Source organism: Pongo abelii, chromosome 19 (assembly GCF_028885655.2).
Source record: "Pongo abelii isolate AG06213 chromosome 19, NHGRI_mPonAbe1-v2.0_pri, whole genome shotgun sequence".
NCBI lineage: Eukaryota > Metazoa > Chordata > Mammalia > Primates > Hominidae > Pongo > Pongo abelii.
Window position 1 is genome coordinate 45,464,454 of NC_072004.2, and position 15,459 is coordinate 45,479,912.

At 36.9% G+C, this 15,459-nt stretch overlaps 2 protein-coding genes across 15 annotated transcripts in view; one reads left to right on the top strand and one right to left on the bottom strand.

Moving 5' to 3' along the window:
* The window catches only part of NF1 (neurofibromin 1), a 282,946-nt gene that overhangs the window by 41,423 nt on the left and 226,064 nt on the right, over positions 1 to 15,459 (bottom strand). For all 13 annotated transcript variants that reach the window (XM_024235642.3, XM_063718574.1, XM_063718573.1 and 10 more), the window contains 3 exons: positions 6,260 to 6,692; positions 4,685 to 5,025; positions 2,031 to 2,233 (listed from right to left, as the gene is read on the bottom strand). In XM_024235642.3, the coding sequence (XP_024091410.2) occupies positions 2,031 to 2,233; positions 4,685 to 5,025; positions 6,260 to 6,692 (977 nt within the window). The remainder of the gene's footprint in view (positions 1 to 2,030; positions 2,234 to 4,684; positions 5,026 to 6,259; positions 6,693 to 15,459) is intronic.
* Positions 10,852 to 14,949, top strand: EVI2A (ecotropic viral integration site 2A). 2 transcript variants are annotated; one of them, XM_009251480.2, is made up of 2 exons: positions 10,852 to 10,980; positions 13,476 to 14,949. In XM_009251480.2, the coding sequence occupies exon 2, from the start codon at positions 13,486 to 13,488 to the stop codon at positions 14,194 to 14,196; it is 711 nt and encodes a 236-aa protein (XP_009249755.1). In that variant the 5' UTR covers positions 10,852 to 10,980; positions 13,476 to 13,485; the 3' UTR covers positions 14,197 to 14,949. The 2 variants fall into 2 exon arrangements, with proteins under 2 accessions (XP_009249755.1, XP_054392597.1); XM_054536622.1 differs by lacking the exon at positions 10,852 to 10,980 and adding an exon at positions 12,051 to 12,109.

The following is a 15,459-nucleotide window of genomic DNA, read 5'->3' on the forward strand; positions in this document are numbered from 1 at the left end:
GTTACTGTTAATCCACTTTTTATTAATCGGTAAGCACCCTTCATGATTAAGGATTTCATTCATTCATTCATTCATTCATTCATTTAGAGACGAAGTCTCCCTCTGTTGCCCAGGATGGAGTGCAGTGGAGTGATCTCGGCTCACTGCAACCTCCGCCTCCTGGGTTCAAGCAATTATCCTGCCTCAGCCTCCTGAGTAGCTGGGACTACAGGCATGCACCACCAAGCCCGGCTAATTTTTGTACTTTTAGTAGAGAGGGGATTTCACCATATTGGCCAGGCTGGTCTCGAACTCCTTGTGATCCACCCACCTCGGCCTCCCAAAGTGCTGGGATTACAGGTGTGAGCCACCGCGTCTGGCCGATTAAGGATATTAATCATTTCTCATATTTGCTCCAAGTGTATTTCCTAGTTTTTAATTATCTTCACTTGTGTTTATTTTTGAGTAGCTATGTTTTGAAGTTTTATGTAGTCAAATCTGTTCGCTATTTCCTTTGTTTCATCCTATCACTTTTTTACTTCATATGTCCTTACTCATCTAGAAAGCAATTAAATATTCACTTGTTCCTCTTCTTTTTAAAATGGTTCCAAGCTTTTATATACAACTTTTTTTTTTTTTTTTTTTTAATAGAGAAGGGCCTCACTCTATCATCCAGGCTGGAGTGCAGTGGTACGATGATAGCTCACTATAGCCCTGACCTCTGGGGCTCAAGCAATCCTCCTGCCACAATCCTCTTGCCTCAACCTCCCAAAGTGCTGGGATTACAGGCGAGAGCCACCACACACAGCCCTCCCTACTCAACTCTTAAATATAGGCAGAACATACTTGGTATCTTATGGTGTATGGTGAAGATGAAGACCTAATTTAAGTCATTCCCCAACCTCATTTCTTAAATGATTTAATCTCTCCCTCATCAGTTTGTGATGCTTCTTTATCAATCTGTTTCTCTTAAACTGATCTGATGGCTGATTCTTGCACACGTATGTTTTAATTATTGTACTGCTATAAAGTGTTCAGACATCTGTACTGTTAAGTCTCAAGTCTCCTTCCTTTCAATATTTTCTTAGCTATTATTGCACTTTTATGTAGAATTTAGAATCATTTAAGTTCTATCTCCATTCTCAATCCTCAAATCCTATGGTTATTTTGATGAAATTACATTAAATTTGTAATAATCTGGGAAGAACTGTTCATGCAGGAACACAATATGCCTTTACATTCACTCAAATCTTCTCTCATATTAATATATATCAATAAAGTTTATACTTTCTTGTTTTGTCAGTCCTACACTTTTTTTTGTCAGGGTTATAGTTCTACATCTCTTACCTGACAAAGAGTCTCAGTGAATTGCTGAAGCTTTTAATTATCTTAGAAAAGTCAAGAAATGTGTTTGAATGCAGAAAAAAAAGTTTTATGTATTACAGGGAAAGGAAAGGGAAGAAAAGGTCAGGAAATATGCTGGGAGAAGATCAACATTTATAAAACTATAGGATATAAAGATGGACAAATATAAAGAGTGGATATTAAATTTATGAGACTTAGTTAAAACCAAGTCAGAACTGACTCTGGGCCCTGTATTATGTGCCACTGTGCTCTCCGTGAACTGTACATTTACAATAAATTCATTGTTCAAAGTCAACTTAAAGAAAAGAGAAAATGACTAGTTCTCTAAAATTAAGGAGGCAACATGGATACTTATGTGGACTTTTCTGCTATGAAGAGAAATGCTGAAGCTAATTAAACTGTAACAGTGAAGAAAATACTTTGTAAGTGTTCCAGAGGTGTGTAAAGTACCAAACTCTTGCCGCTTTGCTTTTATTATCAGAATTTTGGTGGATTTCTCAATGTGGCCTACCAAAAAGTTCCTTCAGAGTTCCTTCAGTTACAGGATACCACAGATATAAAACCAGAAGAGGAAAAAAAGTAAAAATATAAGTGAAAGGCTTCACTGGCAAATTCTGAAATGAAAGGGTTTTCTTTGAATTCTCTTAGAATAATTGTTAGTATTAAAGAAAATTATCATTACTTACTAGATTTGCTAAATCCAGAAATACACTCTTCCAAAAATTCTAATGTAAGGTGTGGCTCATTGGCTGCCAGTGTCTTACTAATAGAGACAATAAAGAGGGTGTTGTTGGCAGGAATACATAAACCTGATGTCTCTAGTAACTGGCCCTCGATTTTTAAATTAAAGGTACAAGTTAAGGCACACAGAAGATTATAGGCAGCTGACCTAGGAGAAAACACAAATGAAGTTGTTTTAAAACGTATTTTTCCTTATAGTTCCAAAATTTTTTCATAACATACAATTTGTGATTCTGTTACAAAGTATGATCAACTATTTTTAAATTTTATGATCAGTTAGAAATAAGATGTTATAATTCTACAGTAAAACCAAAATAACCCTTAATCATTTAGGGATTTTATAAAAAAGGACACACTTGATATAACCATAAGAGCATTGTGAGGCTCCTATGACAGAGGGGTGGGGTATAGGCTTTCCTAAAATAAATCTCACTGGGACATAAAATATGAGAGGACTTATGGTCCTAAGGTGGATCAATAGAAATTAAGTCAGAATAAGGCACACTATACATTTTTAGCAAAGCCAAAACTCAAATTCTGGTTCTCTTTCCCACTAGATCCAGTTATAATGGGGATCATAAGGACAGATATCAGATGGCCCTTCCCTTCATCAAATTAGAATGTGAAAATCTTTAATCAGGATCTGCTGAACTTCTTTCTGGGTGTCCTAAAAGTTACCTTACAAACTGAAGGTTAGAAACAAAATTAACTATAATTAAGTCCTCCCATTTTCCCATGACCTCATTACATCATATACAACCACCAATATGGAAAAACTATAATATCCAGGTTTCATTGAGACCAAACATCACTTACAAATGTCTGAAAATATATTTAAGCAATTTAGGAGACAGCCTAAAAGACTCAGACTCAATTTAAAAATTTTAATTTTCTCCCCTGTCCAGTAAAGGAAATAGTTTGCTCAGTAAATGTCAGGTTTTCCCTACCTCTGAATATTTATCATGCTACTATATTTATGCAACAACCATATAGGGAAAAAAAGCCACTGGAATTTAAGTCTGCCTAAAGGCTTTTTCTCTGGGATGACATGCTTCAGCAAAAAGCAGAAGCTGTCAGAGATTGCTTTAGGTCACTAGAGAAGAATACAGGTTTACCCAGGCTAATAATTGTTAAAAGGTTGTATTTTTCAATGAAGATCTTCGAATTAGAAATTAAAGGCAGGCTTATAGCTCCATTTCCCTAAAATGTGAAAATTAGTGTTATTATTTCTGTTTATGTATCTTTTTTCTTTTTTAAAAAACTTTTTAGTCAGAGTCTCACTATGTTCCCCAGGCTGGTGTGCACTGGCTATTCACAGACATGATTATAGCACACTGCAGCCTTGAACTCCTGAGCTCAAGCTGTCCTCCCGCCTCAGCCTCCTGAGTAGCTGGGACTGCAGTGCCACAGTGCTTGGCTTGTATCTTTTACTAATTCCCAGGAATTCTAAGTTATACAATTTTGACAAAATTTTTATCCTGTGTATTTCAACACATAAAGAATTGGACTTCCTCAACCCAGGATAGGTGTCACAGACACCTATGAGATAAAGGAAGCAAAGCATACACAAAATCTTATGTACAATTTCTGAAGCCCATCCAAGTAAATATATCTTGATTTTTTTCTTTTTCCTTTTAAGTAAAGGAGAATTTGGAATCCTAAAAGGCCCACTATAAAACCTGGGCTATGTTATCCTCAGGGAAAATTTTCAGAAGTTAAGAATTTACATCTGTAAAAATCTTCAAAGTCTCAGGGTACTTGAGACAAAGAATTATCCTAACTTGTTAAGGAGAGGGGAGAAAAGGGAGAAAGGGTGCAAGGAGATGCTGGCAGGGAGGGAAAAGATAAGAAAATACTACTTACTAAGTATAAACTATTTGCTAGTTTGCTATACTATACTACTACACATACTATTTTTTAAGCTTTTGTAGGTATATGAGAAAGGCAATTACCTTTATTTCACAAATAAGGAAATTAGATCTCTGAAAACTTCAGTATCTTGCTCAAAGTACATAGCTAGAAAGTGGCATATCTGTTCAAACCAAATCTACTCACTCCACAGCCGTGCTCTTTCCACATGCATATTCAAATTATTAAGCCTAAATGGAACCAATTACACTCTGCTCAGACAACTTATTTGTCTTAAGATTTATTTTGAGAATTTTGTTAAGAGTGATGTAGGTGGAAAGTATGCAATAATGTTACCAAGTTATTGAACATTAGGCCTTCTTTTGTAAAACGATATTCTGACTTGACTTTTAAACTAAATAGTGATATACTTCTGAAAATGGAAAAAAATTAGAGGACTTAGAGGAAGAAAAACTTAATTTAGGATACTTTGGAAAAAAAATCTGGTATGTCGTGTTGTTTTACATGATGGAGAAAGGACATATATTGGTTTAGTGTGAATCACCCTGTTTGGAATTCCACAGTTCATGTGAATACCCCACAACTTGATGAGGTCACAGTGGTTAACCAACATTGCATACCTTCCAATTTACAATATTAAGGTAGAGGCTGTTTTAAAATTCATTAAATGGTCTCATTTTAAAAGCAACAAACCCCAAATAAAACTGAAGTGAATTTTAAAAAAACCTACCGTAAACTCGGGTCAGAACTGCCTAAATTAAGTAATGCGATATTGAGCAGTGTCCCAGGGACATCTTTTGGCCGAATCTTGGTGTGTTGGGGGATAGAGTCGGGCTGTGACAGTTCCCAGCGAGTCCGGATATGAATGATAGACTGGACAATGGCTTCACACTCCTGGTGCATGAAGGTGAGCGGTGTGCCCTGGTTTGCAATGGTTAAGGTGAACTGGTTCTCATCTACTAGGCAGATTTCTTCAATTTCCGAAGCATAATAAATGTCATTTAGAAAGACTGATTGCCCTAGGACTTTTGTTCGCTCTGCTGAGGTTACTTGGACAGCAGTAGAACCAACCTGGAAAGTGGTGGTGAGGGGGTGAAGTGGAGAAGAATTAAATTCTTTTACATAAAATTCTAAAAGGCTCCAGAAACCAACCAACCAAACAAAACACTATGCCATTTAAGGAAGAGTTCCCACCATTGTATATTCAAATGGTTCAGTAATTATTATGATAAATGTTCTCAAAAGAAACAAAAAGCATTTAAAAATTTTTTAATTTTGCTTTTTAAAAAGGTCAAGAATGTTATAGAAGGCCGGGTGCAGTGGCTCATGCCTGTAATCCCAGCACTTTGGGAGGCCGAGGTGGGCAGATCACTTGAGGTCAGGAGTTCGTGACCAGCCTGGCCAACAACCTTGTCTCTACTAAACCTACAAAAACTAGCCTGCCGTGGCGGTGGGTGCCTATAATCCCAGCTACTGGGGAGGCTGAGGCAGGAGAATCGCTTGAACTTGGGAGGCAGAGGTTGCAGAGAGCCAAAATCATGCCACTGCACTCTGAGATCACGCCACTGCACTCCAGCCTAGGCAACAGAGTGAGCCTCCATATCAAAAAACAAAACAAAACAAAACAAAAAAAACAATCTTATACAAAAGTACTGATTTCATCCTGAAGGTTCATGTTCCTCACTCTGAAAAAAGCATGTAATAATCAGAAGAACTCTCATTAGTTAATTTCTACTCTCCACACATTCCTACGATTTGAATGACATAACAAACTGCCCTCTCCAAAACACTCTTCTACTTCCAGCCTAAGCTAGAATAAAATGTATATATCTCATATCCTCCACAGGACCTCCATGATGACACAAATGTTGGTCTTCCTACATCTAGATTTACATAACCTTTTATTTTTTGAGACAGAGTCTCCCTCTGTTGCCCAGGCTGGAGTGCAGTGGCGTAATCTCGGCTCACTGCAACCTCCACCTCCCGGGTTCAAGCGATTCTCCTGCTTCAGCCTCCCAAGTAGCTGAGATTACAGGTGCCCACCACCATGCCCGGCTAATGTTTGTATTTTTAGTAGAGACGGGGTTTCACTGTGTTGGCCAGGCTGGTCTTGAACTCCTGATCTCACGCGATCTGCCCACCTTGACATCCCAAAGTGTTTGGATTACAGGCGTGAGCCACTGCGACAGCCTTACGTGACATTTTATACACCATTATGGGGGTAGGACACCTAGGGAGGCCAGGATATAGTCTAGTCAGTCAAGAAAAGCAATGAATCGTTTGCAAAACACAGACTGAAACTTACTTTAATAGAAACTTTGGTGTCTTTGTGAGCTAGCTTGAGAGCATTGTGGAATACCTTCAGGTCCTCTTCTAAAGCCAAGGTGGCAGCAGGTAGTTTCTGTTGTTCATGCTCTATGTGCTCAGCCAGTTTCCCAGGACAGTCTATGAAAACAAGCCTTTTGCTACCTTTGAGGCCAGTCAGCAGCCGCTCATGATACTTAGTGTACTCCCTGACCCAGGAATTACAGTTATAGATATAGACTGCGGAGACGTTGTCGTAAGCAAAGCCAGGAAAAACAACAAACCACTTAGAGAGAAAGTCTGTTTTAAAGCGATTGCTAGGCCCGGTATGGGTAAGGTCCACTACAATTTCATATGGCTTTGCATAATATGGCTTTAAAGTCAGTAAGACATGGTATATCAGCAAATCACCATTGATTTGACCAGTTTTGAACCTAAGGAAAATGACAAAAAAAGACAAAGATTATTAGCAGTGTTTAAAATAAATATACAGATGCCACTAAACGATTTTATGATTCATTTTCTAGAGAGAATAATATAAAACAATTCTTCAAAGTCTGGATTCATTTTTTAAATCAGTTGTTTTTTTGGACACTGAGAAATAAGGCTAAGAGAAGAGACAAATCTCCAATTCAAAAATTTTGAGCCACGACAACAATAAAAAATTTGCCCATGAGTCAAGAAAGGAAGAAAACAGTGGGAATTAGTTGGTTGCCTGCAGGGCTCACCAAACTCCTTAGGCAAATAGTCTGGTAGGAATGACCCATCTGGAGCTCTGGAGTGAAATGGTTTTAGCCAATCCATTTATCCCACCTTGATCACAGACTGATTCAGCAATGAACACATTATTCAAACCAGGACAACCAGGGCCAAAGAGGCCCAGTTCAGGTAGTTTAGCTTAAATTGTTGGGATTTGAGATGTTTCTTTCCTGGTGTTTATAAACAAGGGAATACGTAGCCCTAGGAGTTGCTAGCTCATATTCTGGGATATAAAAGAAGAGCCTCCCAAAAGACTGAAGAGGAGCTGAGAAATAAAGAGACAAACTGGAGCCCTGGCCATATCATTTGTGTATTAGATAAAGCCTCTCCTGGGGTCAAATTTATCCCAGGACTACTCAGTTATATAAGCCAATAAATAAGCATTTTTTGATTAAGCCATATTAGGTCATATATTGCTTAAAACCAAAAGAATACTAATAAATGTGAGCAGCCACAGAGAGGACCATGAAAAAGCTCTGAAGTAATGGTACTAAAGTTTCAAATCAAAACAATCTATATTAACTTAGGCCCAAAGCTTTCTGTATGTGATGATTCTGATGATAATACTACTAAGTAAGTTAAAATAAATCTTTACCTCAGAGGTTGGTTAATGGATATAAAAATATAATCAGGGCTGGGAACAGTGGCTCACGCCTGTATTCCCAGCACTCTGGGAGGCTGAGGCAGGTGGGTTACATAAGGCCAGGAGTTCAAGACCAGCCTGGTCAACATGGCAAAACGCTGTGTCTACTAAAAATACAAAAATTAGCCAGGCATGGTGGTACATGTCTGTAATCCCAGCTACTTGGGAAGCTGAGGCATGAGAATCACTTGGACCTGGGAGGCAGAGGCTTCAGTGAGCTGAGATTGTACCACTGCACTTCAGCCTGGGCAACAGTGAGACTGTCTCAAAAAATAATAATAAAATAAATAATATATGTATTGTTATAATTAGATAGAAGGAACAAGTTCTACTATTCATGGTAGGGTGACTAGTTAATAATAACATTGTATATTTCAAAACAGCTAGATGAAACAATTTCTTTTCTTTGAGGCAATGGATATCCTAATCACCCTGATTTAATCATTACACATTACATGCATGTATCAAAATATCACACATACAGGCAGGGCATGGTGGCTCACGCCTGCAATCCCAGCACTTTGGGAAGCCAAGACGGGCGGATCACCTGCAGTCAGGAGGTCAAGACTAGCCTAGCCAACATGGTGAAACCCCGTCTATACTAAAACTACAAAAATTAGCTGGGCGTGGTGGCATGTGCCTGTAGCCCCAGCTACTTGGGAGACTGAGGCAGAAGAATTGCTTGAACCTGGGAGGCGGAGTTTGCAGTGAGCTGAGATTGCGCCACTGCACTCCAGCCTGGGCGATACAGTGAGATTCCAACAACAAAAAAAACAAAAACAAAACAAAACAAAAAATTCACACATACTCCATTAATATGTACAAATTATCATGTATCAATAAAAAACTTCACCTCAGAGTTTTTAATCTTGTTGGGAGAAAATAAGATAAAAATATGACAAGTCAAATGATTTTAAAACAACACAAATATTTCAAGATAGAAGATATGAGGTAGCATGTAATCATTTATCAAAGGAAATGCAGAGAAATACTATTATTAAGACAAAGGAGAGAGAGAGAGAGATCAAAACAAGCTGCGCAGTCAGTGAAAGCTACATAGAAGATACAGTGGCTGAATCGGGTAAGGAGGACTGCAGAACTCAGCAAGAGGACTGGGCAGGCCTTATGGAGAAAGGCAAAAAGGAAAAGAAACAGGTAACTAGATGTGTTGAAGAGACAGCTAGTCTAGCCAGAATGGAGGATTCAGGTAGGGAAGTTTTGAGAGATAAAGCTGGGAAAATACAGAATAGTCAAATTGTGGAGAGACCATAACGGCCCAACCAAAGGGCTTAGGTTTTCTACTAGGGGCTCACCATTTCTCAGCATATGTTCTGTGGACTACTGGCGTCAGAATCAACTGTGGTGCTTGATAAAAATGCAGTTTCCTGGTCCCAACCTGGACCTACTAAATATGGATCTATGTAGTGGGGCCTGGAAATTTTTATCTTTTTTTTTTTTTTTTCCTTAACTCAGGCTGGACTGCAGTGGCACGGTCACAGCTCACTGCAGCCTTGACCTCCCCAGGCTCAGGTGATCCTCCCACCTCAGCCTCCTGAGTAGCTGGGACTACAGATAAGCGTCACCATGCCCGGCTAGTTTTTTTGGTTTTTTTTTTAAATTTTTTGTAGAGACAGGATTTTGCCATGCTGCCCAGGCTGGTCTCGAATTTCTGTGGCTCAAGTAATCCTCCCGCCTCAGCCTCCCAAAGTGCTGAGATTACAGGTGTGAGCCACCATGTCCTGCTTTTATTATTTTTAAACAATCTTCTCATCTGATGTTTATGTACACAAACATTTCTGAATCATTGTTGTATGTATTAGGGAATTGTTCAACTGGTCTTATTTTCCCTTAAAGAAAGGTGTGATATGACCAAAGAAAGTGATGCATACAAGATATAAGGATTCAGGGCTACCGAAAAGGCACTGTAGAGTCTAGGTATGACCTGATAAGGATCTAAAATACTACTGTTGACAGTAAAAACAGGGAAAAAGAAACTGATCCAACAATATGAAGGAAGGACCAACATGATTCAAAGTCTGATCAGGACTGAGAGGACTTAAATTAAAATGATGTGTTGTATACTAAGCCTCTGATATTAGAATGTTGCTATCATGAACAGAAACAAGAAGACTGTGACAAGCAGCCTCCTTTAAAGAAAAAATAAAGTTCTTTTTATTTTATTAATTTAATTAATTTTTAAGAGATGGAGTCTTGCTATGTTACCCAGGCTGGATTTGAACTCCTGGGCTCCAGTGATCCTCCTACCTCAGCCTACCTAGTAGCTGGGATTACAGATATGTGCTGCCATATCCAGTTCTTTTTTTGAGACAGAGTCTTACTCTGTCTTCCTGGCTGGAGTGCAGTGGCATGATCTTAGCTCATGCAGCCAAGATCTCATGATCTCTGCAGCCTCCACCTCCCGGGTTCAAGCAATTCTCCTGTCTCAGCCTCCCAAGTAGCTGGGACTACAGGTGCATGCCACCCTGCCTGGTTAATTTTTATATTTTTAGTAGAGACAAGTTTTCTCTATGTTGGCCAGACTGGTCTTGAACTCCTGGCCTCAAGTGATCTGCCTGCGTCACCCTCCCAAAGTGCTGGAATTAGAGGCATGAGCCACTGCATCCAGCCCATACCCAGTTCTTAAAGTCTGTTTCAGTCATGTTAAACTTGAGGTGATGACAGGATGTTTGACAGTTGTGTGTGTGTGTGTGTGTGTGTGTATACACACTACACCACATGAAAGCATTTTCTGTCCCATATAATCTAAGTTTACTAGATATTTTCTCAAATAATTGCTGCAGTTCCACAATTGTATATTATCTGATCAGTATCCCATGGACTCCAAACTCACATTTTCAAATCAGTCTGTAGATTTCAAATAAGTGTTTTAGAGAAGATTTGAAATGGAAGATACCATTTCAAAACCTCTTTTGAATGACACTAAAGCATGGAGCAGGCCTATAGAATGAGCATACTGTCAAAAGGCATTAAGTGGAAAACCCTCCCTGCTCTGGAGGCGGGGATTTGTTCTACAAAGCCTCCTGTCATGCCAGTGGCCAACTAGAGAAGTTGGAGTTTTTTCTTTTCTTTTTTTTTTTTTTTCCTCCTGTGACATGTGCTTTAGTTGCAGTGGAAAGGAAATGTGTCATCTGTGGTTTGGTTTTAAAAGTGGAAAACTAGCTGCACATATCCTTTTTTACTGCAGATTTACTTTAAGGCTCATATTCTCCAAGTCTATTCTGCTTTAAATAAGAAGACAAGAAAAGAAGTGGTTTATCAAAATCACGTTATAATCAGATTTTGACCAAGCATTTTGTAAGGTAGGTCATATATATACGGCTTTTCTTATGCCTTTTCACTTCTAACGTTTGACAGATTAGCGTTCGAGGAAATGCTATCAAAGTATGTAAGAATCTCACTAACAAACTAGAATCGCAAGTGACTGAAAATGTATACTATTTTTCTGTCCTATTACATAAATTTTAAGTTAGAAATGAAAAGATTTGCCATCACCATGGAGTTTTAAATTAGGATTATGAAGGATCTAAGTTTGGACTCCTCAAGTAAACTGGAAATGTTTCGTTATTTTTCAAAAGTTAAAAAATAAATTTCTCATTACTAATGCTTGGACATTACAAATTCTACTGCAAATAAATTCTACTGAAAATGATCAGATATAAGAAAACTTTTGATAACACAACCTGGCCTCCAAGGCATAAACTGGTGTAAAAACATTCCTCAATTCTCAGGCATTTGTAAGGGCAAGAGAAAGTCTCATTTTGTCATACAGTTTGTTTATTTGGGCACTGCAGTACATCTGGATGAAGACAATCAACAGCAGGCCTATTATCTGTTCCGTGGCAAGCAGTGTTAAAATGTGTACCAATACTATGATGTATACTACACTGTTAATGAACTAATGTGAAAAGAATAATCTACTTTAAATCATTCTAGCATCTAATACAGAAGTCCAGTCAAGTATAAAAAGATGGAAATTACTTGCTAATCCAATTTCAAGTATTTCTTTTTTGTGAAAGAATCATGAAATATCCAAAGATTTATGTCACTAAACTTAAAAATTAAAGCTGAACACTATTATACAAAAGCCAGTGACTTGTGCCTTTAACTGTCTACTAAAGGTCATAATCTAAAAAGTAATCTTAATCCTAGAATATTTAATAAAGAGTTTTTCCTCCCTACTATTAATATGAAATATAGTCTCCAGTTAGCATTGTTTATTACATGCTACTTTTGTTTGTATAACTCAATATATCACATTTCTTATTTTCAATTTCTGTATTTTAATAGTATACAAATGTTAGCCAATGACATATAACAACCATTTCTTATAAAACCTTGATGTTCAAAAGCCTGACTAGCAGTGGCATCCATGTTGCTTAGGAGTTGGTTTGGAAACAAAGACTTTCAGGCCCTACCTATACTAGCTAGGTAAGAATCTGCTTTTTTTTTTTTTTTTTTTTTTTTTTTTAGTAATAAAAAGGACTCCTAAGTACATTTGAGAAGAATTTCTATAGCATACATAGGGTTCTTAACCAGGCAATTTCATTTAGTAAATCTCAGGAGAACAATATAGTTTTGCTTTTAGTTCATTCAAATAAATGCTAACAATAAAATATTCCTTTCAAAAGTAGCTCAAGACAAACTGGTATATTATTATAAGATACCTCAATAATGATTATAAATCTTTCCTGCTGGGTTAGCAGTACATGGAACTGTTAAATTCTAAGATATGCCATTTCTGTTTAAATCAATCATTTGGTAGATAATAAAAATGTATAATATAACTTGTCTCCTTTTTTTACGAGTTTCCAGCAAGCTCAGCGCCAAAGTGGAAATTCAACATTTTCAATTATATGTTGAGATGCTTATAATCTGCCACTTCATACCAAATCATCAAGATCCTGATGCTCTATTTCTATTTTATTACACTTTTTTTTTTTACAATGATGTCAAAATCAGAAAAAATGCTAGGTATAAATGATGCTTTAAAAGAAAACCCAGCAACTTTTGTTGAACTTTTAAGTCTACTCAGAAGAAATTTGCTGCTTTTTTTTTTTTTTTTTTTTTTTTTCAGATTTTTAGGTTGAGAAAACCAGTATGCCTTTGCCTTCAGAAAGACACAGTCAGTCCAGGGAAATATAAATGAAAAGAGACAACCACCACAGTAAAATTGCATTCACAAATACACTTATAAATGTATTTCTAAGTACCAGCTTTATTCTAAGCTTCAAGATGAACACCCAAGAAAAAAAAAGAACACCTTGAATTTCTATTTGAAGTTCAGTTTCTTTTGGTTGCTACCAAACTTCCCCTCTTTCCACCAAAAAAATTTGCATTTTTATTTCATACATGAAGCAAGAAGCTCAAGGCCACATTTCTTCTGTAAAGATTGGTGACAGGTTAGAGGGTGGGTAGTTTCTGCAAGAATGATCCTTAATTTTTTTTTTTTAAAGAAGGAATCAGAAAAGTAAAAGCAGAACTGACTCAAAGCAGAAGTCTAGCATGCTTCAAAGGAAGAAAACTATATAAAGCCATGATATTCCACTTAAAATGATTAATATTTATTTGTAATGCTAACTTCTAGCACCTAAAAGTGTAATAGAAATTAAAATACTTCTTCATACATAGCTGAATAGAAAAGAAATTCAGTTGAGAAGGAATTCAGGATAGCGAATATTAGGCATAAGCTTGTAGTTTACTTGTAACATCTCAACACTATCTTTTAACTACAATTACCAAAACTAGGATCCATTATTCTTTCACAAACTAACAAATTATATTGCTATCCCAACAGATTGCCAAGTATGCCCACGGACATGGAACACACAGGACATTACCTACATCTTGCCTTTCTGATAACAACAGTTTTTTCTTTGTCTCCTGGAACAAAAGCAAACTATACCCATCTGTGGGCTAACAGTACTTCTTCCTGGGATTCAGTTATTCAAAACAAGACAGGCAGAAACCAAAATGAAAACATTAACACAAACCCTATAACTCCTGAAGTAGATTATAAAGGTAATTCTACAAACATGCCTGAAACTTCTCACATCGTATCTTTAACTTCTAAATCTGAACAGGAGCTTTATATACCTTCTGTCGTCAGCAACAGTCCTTCAACAGTACAGAGCATTGAAAACACAAGCAAAAGTCATGGTGAAATTTTCAAAAAGGATTTCTGTGCGGAAAACAACAACAACATGGCAATGCTAATTTGCTTAATTATAATTGCAGTGCTTTTTCTTATCTGTACCTTTCTATTTCTATCAACTGTGGTTTTGGCAAACAAAGTCTCTTCTCTCAGACGATCAAAACAAGTAGGCAAGCGTCAGCCTAGAAGCAATGGCGATTTTCTGGCAAGCGGTCTATGGCCCGCTGAATCAGACACTTGGAAAAGAACAAAACAGCTCACAGGACCCAACCTAGTGATGCAATCTACTGGAGTGCTCACAGCTACAAGGGAAAGAAAAGATGAAGAAGGAACTGAAAAACTTACTAACAAACAGATGGGTTAGTGAAGAAAAATGCAAAGTAGCAATGAGAAGGGTTATGGAGTAAAAATGAAGTCAGTTGGTATTTAATCCCAAAGTGTTGTTCTGATGATCTAAAATTTGACATGGTAGACCTTGCAATTTAGAATCAAGCAGGTGAGACAGGGAGAAATATGCCTGCTTAATTACTTAAACTGTGTACTTTTGTTTTGACACTGAATATTTTAAAAAGCAAATAATAAAATAACTAAGCATTTGAGGAAAGTTTTAAGGATAAATTGAGGAAACTGATTAATAGAGATAGCAAGGGATAATTAAATAAATATTCCCCATGTAGCAATAGTGGTTAGATGATCTTTGTCTGAATGTAATTAAACTTTGAATAGTTTTAGTGTGTCCTTAAAGCCAAGTATATGCTTTAACATCAAATGGAAGTCAAATTCCTAATGCATAGATAGAGCTAAACTGTGTTAATTTAATGGTATCTTCTTTGCTGGGTGTGGCAGAATCCATACCAGCTTATCAATCAACACAGTTAATTTTAGAATAGATCCTTTATCTTTCCATATGGCACACGTAAGAAAGTGTTTTTTTACTATTAATATTAAATTAAAACCTTTACTTTTGTATAATAAATTAAAACTCAGAATAAACCTGTGACCATGTATATTTGCATTCACTTTATTACTTTAGAGAACACGTTGTAAAGATCAATAAGAAATACAGCACGACTAAAATAAATAAGATTTATAGCCACACCAATAGGCTAAGTGTAAATGCAAAGTATGTTTCACTGTTTATGATTAATAATATTCATCTTTTCTATAAATACTACTTACTGGAACATTAACAACAAGTACCCAAAGGTTGATTAATTTTTGGACTTCAAGGATGCCAAGTAGCCTAATGATTGATTAGGGTTGTGTGTGTGTGTGTGTGTGTGTGTATGTGTTCAAATCTGGAAAACTGGATACTTCAGGTTATAATTTAACCTTTAAAGAAACTGGCTTTAAGTAAAATAATGACTTACATTTAAGTTGAGACCCCCCCCCCATCTTCAATTAAATATGTTACAAAAATTGGTTTGAGAGACTTTCCAAATATCTACTGAAATTAACACAGGGCTAAGATCAGGCCACATTTCAAAAATCTCATCCCTTACTGGGCATTTATTTTGGGCAATATATTAACCATTTTAAAAATATTTTTTATATGTTTTTTCCCAAGTATGACTACAATCTTACTCTCCCTTCTAAGCTAGTGATTCTTACCCTGGCTGCATGTCAG

What these genes read in the sequence shown, in the direction of transcription:
- EVI2A (XM_054536622.1), top strand. Translation starts at nt 12,051, where the DNA reads ATGTTGCTTAGGAGTTGGTTTGGAAACAAAGACTTTCAGGCCCTACCT. An exon ending in GCCCTACCTATACTAGCTAG is followed by an intron (nt 12,110 to 13,475) that starts GTAAGAATCTGC and finishes CTATCCCAACAG; the next exon opens with ATTGCCAAGTATGCCCACGG.